This window comes from Equus quagga, chromosome 1 (genome assembly GCF_021613505.1).
Source record: "Equus quagga isolate Etosha38 chromosome 1, UCLA_HA_Equagga_1.0, whole genome shotgun sequence".
Lineage (NCBI taxonomy): Eukaryota > Metazoa > Chordata > Mammalia > Perissodactyla > Equidae > Equus > Equus quagga.
Window position 1 is genome coordinate 128,803,792 of NC_060267.1, and position 15,503 is coordinate 128,819,294.

The 15,503-nt window shown below is 53.6% G+C and overlaps 1 protein-coding gene across 3 annotated transcripts in view; it reads left to right on the forward strand.

The window, feature by feature from the left end:
- Window positions 1–15,176, forward strand: part of FAM3D (FAM3 metabolism regulating signaling molecule D) — a 39,004-nt gene extending 23,828 nt beyond the window's left edge. For 2 of the 3 annotated variants that reach the window (XM_046655070.1, XM_046655062.1), the window contains exons 5-10: window positions 1,857–1,974; window positions 3,292–3,350; window positions 6,459–6,509; window positions 10,571–10,655; window positions 11,360–11,486; window positions 14,696–15,176. In XM_046655070.1, the coding sequence (XP_046511026.1) occupies window positions 1,857–1,974; window positions 3,292–3,350; window positions 6,459–6,509; window positions 10,571–10,655; window positions 11,360–11,486; window positions 14,696–14,785 (530 nt within the window). In that variant the 3' untranslated portion in view covers window positions 14,786–15,176. Of the gene's footprint in view, window positions 1–1,856; window positions 1,975–3,291; window positions 3,351–5,858; window positions 6,043–6,458; window positions 6,510–10,570; window positions 10,656–11,359; window positions 11,487–14,695 lie in introns of those variants that run through there. The other variant, XR_006887670.1, reaches the window with a different exon arrangement.
- Window positions 15,177–15,503: the final 327 nt, after the last annotated feature.

Below are 15,503 nucleotides of genomic sequence, written 5' to 3' on the forward strand. Positions count from 1 at the left end.
GCCCCAGTTTCCTGGCTGCACCCCCTCCAGGGCTCAGCTCCACGCCCTGAGCATCAGTGCGAGGGGTTTCTGGAGGGGTCGGGCAGCTGGTGGAGGCAGCGTCTGAGCCAGAACCAGACAGCAAATCCCCTGCCTCCCAGTGGCTGAGACTCCTGGGCGTCATCCCCTTCATCCGGCAGCTTGACCAGCAGTGAAGGCTGGATGGTCAGAAAATCAATTCCAGAAAAGCCTGCTTAAGCCGGCCTGTTGACATCGACTTTATTAGACTTAGGTGCAGCTGAGTAGGCTCTGGGCAAACTCCAGGGTGGTCCCCAAGGCTGGAGCAATCCCTCCAGCATAGGTGAGAACCTCTAGCCTCAAGAGGAAGCCAGCCTCTCTGTGAGGGGGCTGGTGGCCAGAGGTGCGGCCCCAAGGCTCATGGGAGAAGAGGACCCCTCCCCAGCATCCCTCCTCAGTCAGACCTGCCGGCAGGGGCTGGGCCCCTCTGTGAAGGGTCCTGTCCTGGGGGTGGGAAACGGGAGTTGGGCTCACTTCTCCAGCCCTCTCTCTCCTGAGCCACAGGCCTGGACACCCACTCTCTCCTGAACAGCTCCTTGTGGGGGTCTCCACTCCTGGCCCTCACTCTCTGGTGATAACGTCCTGGTTGCAGCTCTGGTTACACCCATCAGGTGGGTGTACTGAAACTTCGGGGGCTGTCAGAGAGCCTAGGAGAGGCCTTCCACTGAGCCCGCCCAAATGCTCTTATGTGCTCATTCAGTGAACATTTATTGAGTGCCTACTGTGTGCAGGCACAGGAGTTATTGGGACAATTTAACAAGATAATAAATACAAAGTGCTCGCCACAGTGGCCAGCACCCAGCAAGCCCGGGCACGTGCGAGCTTCTCCTAGGACGCCTGCGGGCTTGCCCCAAGCTCACACCACATGGCTCAGCCAGACGCCAGGCACAGGGGCTGGAGGACAAAGAGGCTGCCCAGTCACCACTTCCCCTTTGCAGGTGAACTTTCTCTAATTCCATGTTTACCCAACCCTTCCTCATGGTACCTTCCAAACTGTCAGGTGGTGGTAAAAAAAAAACACACACACACACATTAATATAAATTAGAACCTGCCAGGGTGAAAGGCAGTGATGTCTCAGCCCGCAAGGAGCCCGCTGAGGGCTGAGTGGCTCAGCAGCTGAGTTTGGGGTCCTGCCTCCATGTTACTCTGTTCACAGGCCTCCTGGGTCTGCCCCAGGAGGGCCACGTGGAGGGGACACGGGTCTTAATGGCAGCCACAATAATCAGAGGTGCCACATGCTGAGTCCTCAGCGGGTTCTAAGCACCAAGGGGGAGGGCCGGAGCGCCTGCCTATTCCTGTTGTGTCCCAGGAATGAGCCCATAGGAGGTGCTCAGTGAATGAATGAATAAGAAGCATAGCCATTCATACTGCGTTAACCTGTGCTCATTTATTCTTCACAAGAACCCTGTGGGGAAGGCACCGTAGTTGTCCCATTTCACAGATGAGGAAGTTGAGGTACAAGGAGACTGAAGACTTGCCCCAAGGGAACCCGGCTGGCAGGAGGCGCTCTTCCCACCATGCTGGGGCCCCAGGAGGTTGTCAACAGGCGCCTCCAGGACCTCACAAGGCTGCTGTGGCCCAAGAGAAAGGTTCTCAAGAGAATCCCTTAATCACAGTGACTCTGGTTACTAACCACTCCCTACCCATGACTCCACATGCATTTACCGGGTTGAGGGAGGGCCTGCATTGAGCCAGGCGCTGTGCTGGGGCTGGGGCTGTGAAGGGAAGCCCGAAAGTGAATTCTGGGGTGGTCAGACACACAGCTGCTGCCACCAAGGCTGGTCTGTTCCTTCCCCAGGGGTCGAGAAGACCAAGTGTGGCCTCAGCAAGCCCTGCCCGGAAAACTTCTTTTCATTTAAACTCAGCAGCGGGGCAGCCAACGTCGTGGGCCCTTCCATGTGCTTCGAAAACCACTTGTAAGTTTCCTGTGCTTCGTTTCTTTCATTTCATTCATTCATTCATTCATTCGCAAATTCAGAAGCTGCAGGGGCAGGCCCTGAGACCAGCCCACAATGTCCACCCGCTTCCTTTTACTGGGGGTGGGTGAGTCACAAATAATAATAATCCTAACAGCTCCATGCCTGCTAGCACCTTGCTAAATGCTTTACGGCATCATCTCATTCAATGACAGAGCCAGGATTTGAACTCTGGTCCATCTGAGAGCCAAGCTGCTGGGCTTCCTAGAAGGGAGATGCCTGTGGGGAAGGTTCCAGATCAAAGCCAAGCATCAAAGTCCAAATGCAGCAGATGCCAGGACTTCCACTCAGGTGTAGGACAAGGACTGTGTACCCATCTTTCTGAGTAGTAAAGGCCCTAGGACAGCAAGTTCATTCTACAAAAGAAGCCAGAGACAGGGGTTTTAGTCAGGATTCTGAACCTAACTCCAACGTACTTAGTCAAAACAGGGAACTTATTGGTTCACATACCCAAAAGGTCAGAGAGAGTGGGCTTCAGGACCAGCTGAATCCAGAGGTTCAAATATGTGGTCAGGACTCCCTCTCACACCATCTTCAGCTCTGCTTTCCTATCAGTAGATTCAGTTTTTTCTACCTATAATGGACTTCTTTATGTGGTGAAGGAGGGAGGCCATCAGCTGGGTTGAGAGAGTAGCCAAGTCTAGCACCTCACTGGGAAGAAAGCTTTCCTACCTTAACTATCCCTGCAAAAGTCCCAAGACTGGGTCTCCTTGGCTGGCCTGGGTCACATGACCATGCCTGGCCCTGTCACTGTGGCCAGGGGTACAGGATGCTGTGCTTGTCCAGGCCTAGGAGAGAGGTCAGTCCTGAGAACCACCTGGCCTGCGACAGAGGAGGTCAGTTTTCCCAAGGAACACCAGAAGACGGGGGTGCGGATGCTGGGCAGGCAGGAACACAACTGGGCTCCAGGTGAGGATCCCAGACACCGCAGGATGGCAGCAACTTTCCAGATTCTGCCTTCCTTGTGGCCTGGGGAGGCGGGCTGGCTCTACCTCCAACACCTCAGAGCCCCAGGCAGGGACCGTCCCTCTGCTCTGAACAGACTGTTCTGGTCCAGACATGCCTGGAGAGACTCCTCGGAGAATCCAGCCCCCGACTCGTTTCCAGGAGACAACAGATGGCCCAGATTATTCCGTGGGTTTCCTGATGCTTCTGCCTCGTGTGGGCTCTCTCCGAGTTCCAGAATCTCGAAAGCAGTGTTCACTCTACACTCAGGACTGGCTGTTGTATTCTGTTTTTCTTCTTCTTCTTCTTCAGGATCATGAGTCCTGTGAAAAACAATGTGGGCAGAGGGCTGAACATTGCCCTGGTGAATGGTGAGTTGCTGGTCCTCCCCCAGACAGCCCCCCCAGGCTCTCAGGCACAGCGGGAGGGAGCTGGGCAGCCACTCAGCCGACATCAGCTCAGCTCCTACCACATGCCCAGGGTCACCTGCAGCTCAGGAGAGGAGGCCCGACTGGCCTGCGGGCACAGAAGTTCTAACAGAGCCAGTCCTGCCTGCAGTCCTGGCCAGGCCCCTGCCGCGTGTACCTATCCCGGCAGAGTATACTTCTCTTATGAAACCTGACCCCATCCTCAAGGCCACCCCAGCCCAAACCAACACACAGGAAACCAGGGGACAACCAATGACAGTGTGGGCCCACCAACTGAGAGCATGCCTACGTTCATTCATTCAACAAATATCAATAGCAGCTGCTGGGGGCCAGGCCCCGTACAGGGTGCTGGGGGTCTGCTGTGAACTAGAAGGATGGGCCCCAGAGTCCAGGAAGTTCACAAGCAATTGAATGTGGTCAGCATCCACAGAGGAGAAGGAGGCACAGCTCTGGGAGCGAGACCTAGAGCGGGGGGTGGGGGTCTAGTCAGGTGAGGCGTCCAGAGGGAGGGAATGGTCCACTGAGGCCTGAAAGCAGTAGGGAGTGGCCAGGAGAAAAGGGGGGTCTCCCTCCAGGCAGGCGCTACACTGTGCAAGGAGGGGAGGAGCGGGGAGAAGGGTTTGGGGGCCCACACAGGCCTCTCTGGCTGCAACACGGAAGCAGACAGTGGTGAGCAGCGAGGCTGGGGGGGCCCACACGGGCAGAGGGTGAGGGGCTCGGTGTCCTGCTAAGAAGAGTGGGCTTGAAGCAGAGGGCGGCAGGGAGCCTCAGAAAGGCTTGGAGCAGGGCCTGAGGGCCCAGCCTGCAATCCAGAAACCTCCCTCCAGGTTGGAGTAGGGAGGCTGGAGGCAGGGAGACCCGGGGGAGGCCCACAGTCTCACTGAGGCTGCATCTCCAGTGGGTGGTGCCCAGGGGGCCGACTGCAGGCCAAGCGTGAGACAGGGGCACGCTTCAGGAGGGAGCGAGTACTCAGGAGCTGAGGAAGGACCAGGTGGTCTGGCCCCAGCCAAGACCCCCTGCCCTCCACTCTTAGATGGGGAAGAGTGGCCATCTCCCTGGATCTAAGAATCGAAGAGCCACTTCCTGGGACAAAGGTTACAGCAGATGGGAAAAGGGCACAAAGGATGCTCAGGAGGGAAAAGGTCAAGCTTGCAAGTGGCATGACCACATAGTAAGTGACAGGGTAGGACTGGAACCTGGCCCCTTGCTCCTAGAGGAGCCATTGCCCCTCTGCCAAGAAATCCCACTGGGTCAGGGGAGAGGTCAAGGCCTGGAGCCAAGATGGAGCCCAGATGGAGGGGGATGGAGGGCAGCCCTGGCCAACTTCCTGGGGGCCCCGGGAAGCAGCAGGCTCCTGGAGGGGCAAGAGGCCAAGCGGTGGCTCCTCCGAAGTCTTGAGGAGAGAGCAAGGCCGAGTCACTCCGATGGTGGCCCCTCCCTGGAGGGAGGGCATGCTGGGGCCCAGACAGGTCTCAGAGCACTCTTCCGGGCATGCCAGACCCCAGAAGGCCGTCAGAGACTCACTCCACATCGACTGTCAATCTCCACTCACCGCTGGCAGGGAGGGCAGCAAAGGGCTCCAGCTGCAGCTGACGTGGCTGCACCCTGCTGGCTTCATCTTCCTTCACATAGCTACCCCCGGAGAAGACCTCTGAATGTTCTCCCATGAGATGGGCTCACGCTGGGGCCTCCTTCCCCACCCTCTCAAAGCCCAAAGATAAAAACAAGGACCAGTAATGCTAAGAGCTAACATTTATTGAGCATTTATTGTGCGCTAGCTATTTCATTTAACCTTATCATGATGTTAGAAAGGAGCCATGCTCAGGATCCCCATTTTCCAGGTAAGAAATGGAGGCTCAGAGAGGTTAAGGGACTTGCCCAAGAATACACAGCCAACAGAATCATCTAGATTTGAACCCGGATCTGGCTGACTCCAGGCTTTAATCACTCCACTAAAGGCCTCCCTAGACTAGAAATGTCTCCGAGCACGTGTGCAGCGCGTCCTGCATGCCAGCTGTGCAAAGTCTAACAGAGCACGCTCGGAGCCTCAGGGTCCTCATCTGTAACAGGCCAGAACAACAAAGAGATCGCTAAAGACTGGTGGTCCTTAACCCTTTAGAGGGACAGAGATTCCTTTGAGAAACTGTTCAGACTACACCTCCTCCCCCTAATTCTAGAAGAATCCGCAAACGCACACCGTCATGAGAGCAGTGTCATGGGTTTACAGACCCCTTCCAAGGGCTCCAGGTGAAATGCCTCAAGGGTCTTGGACCCTAGTGGCTGCAAGAATTGGGAAGGGGCTGCAATGTGAGCCTGCCCCCACCCAGCAGGACAGCTGCTCCTACCCGGGTCGCTGTCTCCACCTGCCAGGAATCCACAACCCGCAGTACGGGGGGCGGGGCGCGACGGTGAAAATAGAGCTGCGATCCCCTCTGCAACACCCCCATCTAGTGGCGGCGCGGGAGAACTGCGGCTTTGCTCCTGCACACCGGTTCCACGTGGAACTTGGACCCTTTGCAAAACCCGCAAACACAATTCAGAAGACTGGACTCGGGACCCGGAGGACCGCTCAGCCCGGCACAAATGCCTTTGCCTTCAAGAGTTGGAGGACTCAAAATGCAGATTTCCTATTTAGGTGGGAAAAATGATGAAGACTGTCGTTTTTTTATTACTATTTGGCAGCTAAAATTTATCCCGCATGCTTACATCTCTTTTAGTTCCCGCAGTCCATTGTACAGATGCAAAAATTGAGGTCCAAATACTAAGTCGTGCATTAGGAAGTGGCAAGGCAGAGCACAGACCCAGATTGGTTGGATTCCATTCGATTCCAGAGACCCTCCCCCCCACCCACCTTTATGTACTTGTGCCTCTCAGATCAGCCCAAGTGTTATTCGGCACCTACGTTAGTCCTGCCTGCTTTCTACAGAACCTGATTTTATTCCATTATTAGTCTATTTTTAGACCTTAGACTACAAAGTAGCCATTTTCCAAAAAATGACAGGCAGAATGCCATGCTACAGGAAATAACAGTTCTGTGCTCTTCTCCCTTAGGAAGCACGGGGACAGTGCAGAGAGAGAGCTCTTTCGACATGTACTCTGGAGGTAGGCCCCTCTGCTGGCACTGAGGTCGAGGGGTGGGCTGAGCTTCTTCCTGTGGCAGAGGAGCTATCGTGGTGTGGGGCCCTTGGCTCTTGTTTTCACGGAGACTACAAGAAAGAGGCAGAGTAGGGGTTGAAGGGCGTCCTGCTGCTTCTGAAACTCCTTTCTCCCGTCTTATTGGGCTCTCCCAGATGCAGAGCCTGAGGCAAGGATTCAGTGCACTGTTTTATTTGGGAGGGGGTGAGGTGAGGAAATGTCAGTTGGGAGTGGGGAAGGGAGACAGGGAAAGGAAGGCCACCAGGACAGTGTGTTATCAAGTCATTGAACACTGCGGGCAATTGGAACTTGGGAGCCAGTGTCAAACACAAGCCTTAGAGAGATCCCAGGAGGCAAGGGAGCTGGGTGCTCCCACCCCTAATTCCTTGGCACTTCCCACACTTCTGGCCTGCCCCACGGCACAAAGGAGGACCTGGAGGCCAGAGAACAGCTTCAGCATAGAAATGCTGATGCTGGCAGTGGGAGGCCAGGCACATGTGCACTGAAGTGCTAAGGGCTAGGGCATATGGCCCAGTTTGCTCTACCGTGTAAACAGCATTTTATTTTAAGGCCACAGGGTCGCAAGGGGGCCCAAGGAAAGGACAAGGCCTCCTGAGGCCCAGAAAGGGCAGCTCTGAGGCTCCAAGCTCTCTGCACCCTTCTGCAGATGTCTTCTCTTCTCTCTCTGCACAGACATGCTCTCTGAGCTTCTCTGTGCACAAGGCCATACCTTAGGAAATCACTGTGCCCCTTGCCCTGAGTGCAGCCCAGCAACAGAGCACTGACCTACCGGGGCAGGAGGCCCAGAGAGCGGCTTCCTCCCTCGTCCACAAGCCGCCTGGCAAAGCAGTGGGTGAGAGGGACTCTCACCTGTCACTCCTGACAACTTCCAAAATGTAGTGGAATCAGTCTCGGGCCCAGTATGCCACCCCGTGCCCCAGTATGCCACCCCAGTATGGCAACCCAGCCTCCCTTCCGACATGGGTGCCTCAACAAGGAGTGAAACCTCAGTAGGGCAGCCCTTGGCAGACGGCAGAGGTCTGGGCCCTGCAAGGACTGATTTCCATCAGGACAGATGAACTGGGCTCAGCCCCCTTCTCAGAGCCCAGCTCGACTCAGTTTCCCTCCTATGTCCCTGAGATCACAGGGCCAGCTCTGGGATCGGGCATCACAGGGCACTGAGCATGTGACCACTCAGGCCGGGCAGCCCCTCACAGAGTGGAAGGGGCCCTGCCGCTGTCAGTCAGCTGGCTTCCTTCTGCCCCGAACCCCTCATCTTTGTCTTCCTCTCCAAGGAAAGCCCACCTCGCTGCACCCACATAAACATGCGAGCCTAAGAGGGGAGAGGGCCACCCGGCGGCAGAGAGCAGGCAGCCCTCTTGGCTTTGCCAACAAAGCTGGGGCTGAGACATGGGAAATGGGAAGCTGCTGCCCGGAAGCCACAGCCAGGGAATGTCTGGAAGGTGATCTCTAACACCACCTTAGAGACAGGAGCTGGGCCCCTGTCCTGGGCCCAGGCCTTCAGAGGGCCCCACTCAGGGGTGAGGTCTGCAGGGCCAGAGGATGAGCCAACCTGGAGCCTGCAGCAGGGCCCACACAGACCTCTTCCAGGTGTGCCCCCCACGCTGCAGACACACCCTGAGGACCAAGGGGAGGCCAGGGGATGGCTGTTACTACAGGGGAGGGTGGCACTGACAGAGCTTGAACAGGCAGACTAGGGTGTCCACAGGCAGGTGAGCAAGGCCCCTCTTGGTGCAGGCTGGGAAAGGAGACAGGGGTGAGAAAAGGAGGGCAGGTCATGGACCAAGGGTCGGAGGCCTTCATGTGCTCTCTGTCCAGGATGCTGCAGATATCCAGGGAGGCCTGGGGTCAGGTTTATGGAAACGGTCCAGTCTCTGGAGTCAGAGACTTCAGGCTGTGTGACCTGAGGCAGGTGACACCTCTTGAACCTCAGTTTTGTTATCTGTAAAGTATAGGTAACCAAAGTGTCCACTTCATGACATTGATGTGAGGGTTAAATGATAACCTGCAGTCCTTGGTGGGAGGGGCCCAGGGGAGCTCATTAGTCTCCTCCCTCCCCTTCCCTCCTCCCTCACTCCAGCCACATGATTCGGAAGCAAAGAGGTCATCTGTCAGAATGAAAAGGGAAAAAAATAACTAAAAAGATGAAACCAAGTTTCATAATGCCTTATTATGAACTTGGATGTAACCATGGGGAACCAGGAACAGAACCATTCTGAGAACAAGTTGCTCCTTCCCACAGGAGACAAAAGAAGACGATGACTAGTTAAAGCGAGATGATAATTAACAGAAGGCACACTTCATTTTTCCCAAACATCCACTGTCCATCCCAGATAAGAGCCAGATCTTGATATCTACTGAGGGCTCAAACAAATTAATGGTCATCTCAGAGCCCCTTCTTTTGTCTCAAGAGTTCAAGGCCATTTCACCAACAGAGCCTCTGTGGTCATTGACTGGGGGCCTCTCTGTTACTGAGCTGGTTGGTGGCAGGCCTTGCCTGTGGGATTTGATTCTTCCCCTAGATCCAAGGGATCCCCACAGATGCTAAGAATCAGGGCAGCTTCCTGGGCATGTGGCCTGTGGATGGGGAAGTTGCACAGGACCCTGCGCTTAGAGGAAACTCATGTTTGGTTTGATGTTCTGTCTTCACCCTCTTAAAATTCTTAATAACTTTTTAACAAAAGGCCCCATATTTTCATTTTGCACTGGGCCCTGAAAATTATGTAGCCAATCCTGCTAATCATTGTAATTCCATTATAGTGCACTTACTGTATGCCCAGTTATTGTCACTTTTGATCTTTACAAAAATGCTATGAGCAGGGCTATTAATCATCCTCGTTTTACAGATATAGCCCCTGCTTTGCTCACAGGCCAATCTGGTCCATACTTCCTCAGCTGTTCAATAGCCCCCTGCACAAGTTACACCATAGCCAGAGTACCATCTGTATCATTGGTATTTTGCTTTAAATCACCTCACTTTTTTAAACCTAAGTAAATATATCATTTTTTTTTATTTGCACCTGAGCTAACATCTGTTGCCAATCTTCCTTTTTTGGTCTTCTTCTCCCCAAAGCCCACCAGTACATAGTTGTATATTCTAGTTGTGAGTGCCTCTGGTTGTGCTATGTGGGACGCCACCTCAGCATGGCCTGATGAGTGGTGCCATGTCCACGCCCAGAATCCGAACCAGTGAAACCCTGGGCCACCAAAGCGGAGCGTGTGAACTTAACCACTCGGCCACAGGGCCGGCCCCATAAATATATCTTAAAAGGAAATTATATCACTGCCCTAAGTAGAAAGCCATTATCACTTTTTATGCAGAGAAGGTGACCATAAAAATAAGCACAACAGAAACAAATCAGCATCCTTGAAGTGAGCCACATGCTGACCACGCCTCTCCCAGGTGCTACCCCTAGGCTGCTCTCTGTTAAATGCAGAGGCTTCACAAGGGCAGGGAGGCCTTAAAGATGCAAAGGGAGCCTTGCTCCTTGACATAAGCTGGAGATTGAAGGAGGCTGGTGTTTTCTCTCAGTGACCTGAGTTGCCTGTGGCCCAAAGGGAGTACCCCCTAAAGTCAACACAGACAAGCTGGGTGCATCTTAACCAGTGTGGAAGGGAGCAGCAGAGGGGTGTGCAAAGAGCCCAGAACCCTGGAGAGATGTTTGTGCTCTGTCCCCTGGGGTAGGTCCCCAAGGGCCCTTAGACCAGTCGTTCTCACCTGCTGCACGTCAGAATCCTCTGGGGAACTTTCCAATTCCAGAACATCCCTGCCCAAGACCACCTGAATGAGGATGGCCTCACTCTGTGCACTTTGCTCTCCCCCACAACAAGTGCTGTGGGGAGCTCCACCCCAGGATGCCGCCACCTGCTGGCTCCCAAACTTCAGATGGAGCTCAGTGTCTGCCTGCCCAGGCCGCACCTGGGTCATTACTGCAGGAGGAGAGAATGAGAAGGACCAGCGGTCTTTCCCCTAAATGACCAGCACCTTGTTTTTCCTCCTCCACTAGAACCTACGGCCCTGGTGAAATTCCTTAAAGAAATCCAAGAGGGCGTGCTGGTGCTGGTGGCCTCCTATGATGATCCAGGGACCAAGTAAGTGGGAACCCTCACCTGACAGGCAATGGGGTGAAGGGTACCAAATACTTCCAAACTCCCATGCCCATCTTGTGGCAACTCCTAAGGAAATAACCAGACAAGTGTACAAAGAGATGCTCTAGGAGGTTCCTCACAGCCTTGGTTACAACAGTGAAAAACTAGACACACTCCCATGTCCGATAATAACCGGCTAGTTACAGAAATCATGACAAATGATGATATATGACATATTATATATATATATATATATATAAAAGAGGATACACTACATTAAAAATGATGATGTAGAAAATATTTAAGGATGTGGAAGAATGCTTACCCTTTAGTGTTAAGCGAGGGAAAAAAAAGCAGGTTACAAAAGCCTTGGTATGACCCTTGGGTGCATGGGGGAGAAAGACATGAAGGAAATAAATTAAAATTTTCCAGTGCTTATGTCAAGGCAGTGAGACTGTAAGTATTTTTTTACTTTGTGATGTTCCATATTTTCCAATGAACACGTATTGGATTTGTAAGCAGAAGCAAAACTGTTTTCATACCTGTTCAGCCGCTCCGAGTGGCTCCTGGAGGAGTCCTGGTCGCTCCACCTGCTCCTCCTGAGCGCGGCTCAGCTCGTCGGCTGCACTCGTGGAGGCGGCCGAGCGCGTGAGGAGCTCCCCCTTCTCCCGTCCAGCCGCCTCACCGGCCCCTCTGGTCCTCTACAGAATGAATGATGAAATCAGGAAGCTCTTCTCCAACTTGGGCAGTTCCTACGCAAAGCAGCTGGGCTTCCGGGACAGCTGGGTCTTCCTGGGGGCCAAAGACCTCAAGAGTAAAAGCCCCTTTGAGCAGGTGGGTTCCTGGCGGCCTCCCCGCCCCAGTGAAGAGGGAGGGGCACGAGGGACAGATGGACAAGGACTGGGGTGGCTTGGGAAGGACACACGGGGCAGTATGGGGAGGGCCACCTGGCTGTCATCCACCCCAGAGGTGAGGGTGGCCCGACTGGCTACTCCCCCAGCAGGAAGCAGCCTTGACCATTCTGCAAGGAGGTGGGTCATGTATAGATGTACAGATCCATAGATAAGCACCAAAACAGAGAAGGAAAAGGAGAAAAGAAGGATGAAGGAAAGTGAGGCCTGGAGAAAGAGAAAGGGACCTAGGGATGAAGCCTGCATGGTGTAGGGAGGGGACCCCAGAGCAGGGGCAGGGTGCCCGGCTTCGAATCCCAGCTGCGACCTTACCCAAGCCCCTTCTTCCCCCGGGGCTCAATCTCCCCACCTGTAAAGGGGAGGATTTGGACTAGGGGAGCCCAGAGGCCCCTCTTAAGTTCCCTGTGGAATGGGTGAACTTGCACCAAGAATGGAACATGGGAGACCCCCCCTGAGCATGTGGAAGGAGTCAGGAGGGGTCCATAATATGGGGCTCCACAGTCACTACCCAAGGGTGGCCCCAGCAGAGGGGGTCTGGCAGGTGGACTTTGAGGAGCACTCACAGGAGGAATGGGGAGTCCACGGAGGGTTGTGGACACCCAGAGAGGTGCCGTACCTTCTCCCCCTGTCCAGGACAGTCCCCATCTGTGCTTCCTCAGCTCAGAGCAGTTCCAAAACCTGGGAGAACTGGCCAGGCCTTTCTGGGCACGAAGTAGGCTGGTTCCTGGCCAAGAACATTCAGCTCTGTCCAGATCCCAAGACAGGGAGCTAAGGGTCAATGATGGGACCTATAGGACCCCTGAGGAGAGTGGACTCTGTCCTGAAGGCAGTGGGAGCCATGGGAGGCTGAAGCAGGAGAGTGACAAGAGCAGATTGATAATAAGAAAGACTAGTACAGCAGTCTCCCCTTATCCCTGGGGGATACATTCCAAGACCCCCCTGGACGCCTGAAACCACAGATAGTACCAAACCCTATATATACCGTATTTTTTCCTATACGGACATACCTATGATAAAGGTTAATTTATAAATTAGATACAGTAAGAGATTAACATCAATAACATAAAATAGATCAACTATAACAATACACTGTAATAAATGTTACACGAATGTGGTCCCCCTCTCTGTCTCAAAATATTTCCTGTACTGTGCTCACCCTTCTTGTGATGACGTGAGATGACACAGTGCCTGCATGATGAGATCAAGTGAGGTGAGTTAGGCTGCTACTGACCTTCCGATGACATGTCAGACGAGGCCCATCTGCTTCCGGGCCTCAGTGAACCACAGACAAGGGAGGACCCCTATATTCGCGAGCTTGCTGCATGCGGGCACAGCTGAGCACGTTACGTGCAGGGGCTGATTTAACACTCCCAGTGAAGTAGGTACGATTATCATCCCTTCTCACAGACGAGGAACCGGGCGGGGACCTGGAGCCGTCTTAGCCAGCTTGCTGGGATCTCAGAACCACTCAGTGAGGTGGATGCATTCCTCCTCCAGGTCTGCTGTCTCCTCAAAGACTCCCTGTCCTGACGCTTCTAGAACAGCCTGCCTGGCTGAGCGTGGAGAACACTATGGAAGGGGGGCAAGTCAGAAGGTGGAGAGGAGGAGGCCAATGCAATAATTAGACAGGAGATACAGCAGCCTGGAGACAGATGGGCTGTGGGGGGCAGAGAAGGGACAGAGTCCAGTGTGCTGCTGCTGGCCCTGTGTCCTAGTGGTTAAGTTCAGGGCACTCCACTTCGGCAGCCTGGGTTAGTGGGTTCGGATCCCAGGTGCAGACCTACACCACTCCTCAGCCATGCTGTGGCGGCAACCCACATATAAAACAGAGGGAGACTGGCACAGATGTAAGCTCAGGATGAATCTTCCTCAAGCAAAAAAAAGGGAAAAAAGAAGCCGTGTGCTCCAGGGAACAGGGACCACAATGGGCCACGAGGGTTTTCGCCATGTCTGGAAAATGTTGGCTTGGTTTGTATGTGTGTGTTTCTAAGAGAAAATGTATATTCGGGTAATTAATAGTATAAAGTAGCTCGTGCTAGAGAAGAGAAAAGGCGAGGGCCCTCTGTTCATACCCTCTGGGTGGAGAACACAGAGGGCAGGGCCTCAGGCTCTGGACCAGCCGTGAGGGAGGTGGGGGCAGGAGTCTCCGAGAAGAGGCTTGAGGCTGCACTGGCAGAGCCAATGCTGTTCTTCCCTAAAGCGGAGCTTCCAGACCCTTCAAAACTGGGCCCAGACAGCCAAGAGGAAGCCCATAAGTAGAGGAAAGTCAGCCCCACCTTTTCTTTGATGTTTATGATCAGCTGACTGGGACCCTCCACCCAAAAATGAACGAAGGACAACACTGTGATTAAAACCATCGTGTCTTTTGTTCCCACACATGGGAAACTGGGATTTAGGGAAGCAACATCTAGAGTTTATTTTTTCTTCCTAAGGGTTAGGCAAAATTATTCCACCGGTGGATTTTGCCCTTTACATTTCTTCTTCCATAAACTAAGGCTGAGCATTTTAAACATAATCTTAACTGATTTTATTCTCTTTATATATTTGTTATTAATATTAATATTACACAGTGGTTCCACCGCTTACCAACTGGGCGCCCACAGGCAGGTACTTTGGCCCTCTCTCCCCCTCTGTAGATTGGGATGATAATAGTCTACACTTCTTAGGGCTATTGTGAGGATTAAATACATAAGACCCCTTGTGCCTGGCATAGAGCAAGCACTCACGAATTGCTAGGATGCTTCTTTTTATTGTTGTTGTTATTATTATTATTACTATTATTTGAGATGTCCTGGAGGGGCTGATAGAGAATCCGGGAGAGGGGCTAAAGTTCTCTACTCCACCCCACACGCTTCCTGCCCATCACCCCCTCCCCCCAACCCAGGCATGACAGGCAGTGACTAGGCTCTGATCCCATCTCTGAAACTGTGGGCAAGTTGCAGCTCCTCTGAGCCTCAGTTTCCCCATCTGTGGAATGGGTTAGTACTATCCAACACCACCCCTCCCCACAGGTCTGAAGTGCGGATAAAGTGACTGAAAGCATTTAGGTTTCAAAGCACAATGAAAACGCAGGTTTGAATCTTAATCAGCCTCCCCCATCCTCAGTGTTTCTCTCTCTTCTCTCCCTTCTAGTTCTTAAAGAACGACCCAAACACGAACAAATATGAGGGCTGGCCGGAGCTGCTAGAGCTGGAGGGCTGTGTGCCCAGGAAGGTATTTTAGGGCAGCTGTGGCTCTTCCTGGGCCAGGGCCTGAAGAAGCTGCTGCCTGACTTACGAGTCAGACCCGGGGTTGCTGTGGGCTGGACCGGCAGGAGCTAACGGATGGCAGAGGAGGAGAAGGGAGCAGGAGCGGCAGCATGGACAGTGCTGAGTGGGGGTCCTCGCACACTCCGTGCGCTTCCCCTCTTCAGAAACAAACCCTCCCACGGGCTGAGGCATCCTTCCCAGGGGTGGCCGGCCTCAGAGGGTCCTTCCGGGGCCAACTGTCTGTGGAGAGAACAGGCATGCTTTCCCTCAGGGACTGCTGACTGTCGCCCCCGAGGAAGGACAGACTGCCCACACCTGAGGACAATTAAATTTTATTTTTGCTGGTTTTGAATGAGCTTTCCAAACACTCTGTGTGCAGGATTCCTTCCTGGGATCAAATTGGTCTAGGCTGGGTTTGCTTGGGGCACAAGTTCAGACAGGTCGGTGACAACCTCGGGCACCTAGTTCCAGGCAGCTTTCAACAAAGGAGGTTGATTTCATAGGGATTTCATTTAGGCATGAAAGGTTCCTAGGTTCCCAGTGTGAGCTGTAAGACTCCCAGGAACAGAGGGAGCCAGAGAACAGGATGCAGAGACTGTTGTCCTCACCTGCTGTTTGAATGAGAGCCGGAGAAAATCCAGAGCTGGAGAGGTGGAGGCAGCGGGGAGATCTGAGACACACTGGAAAGAACA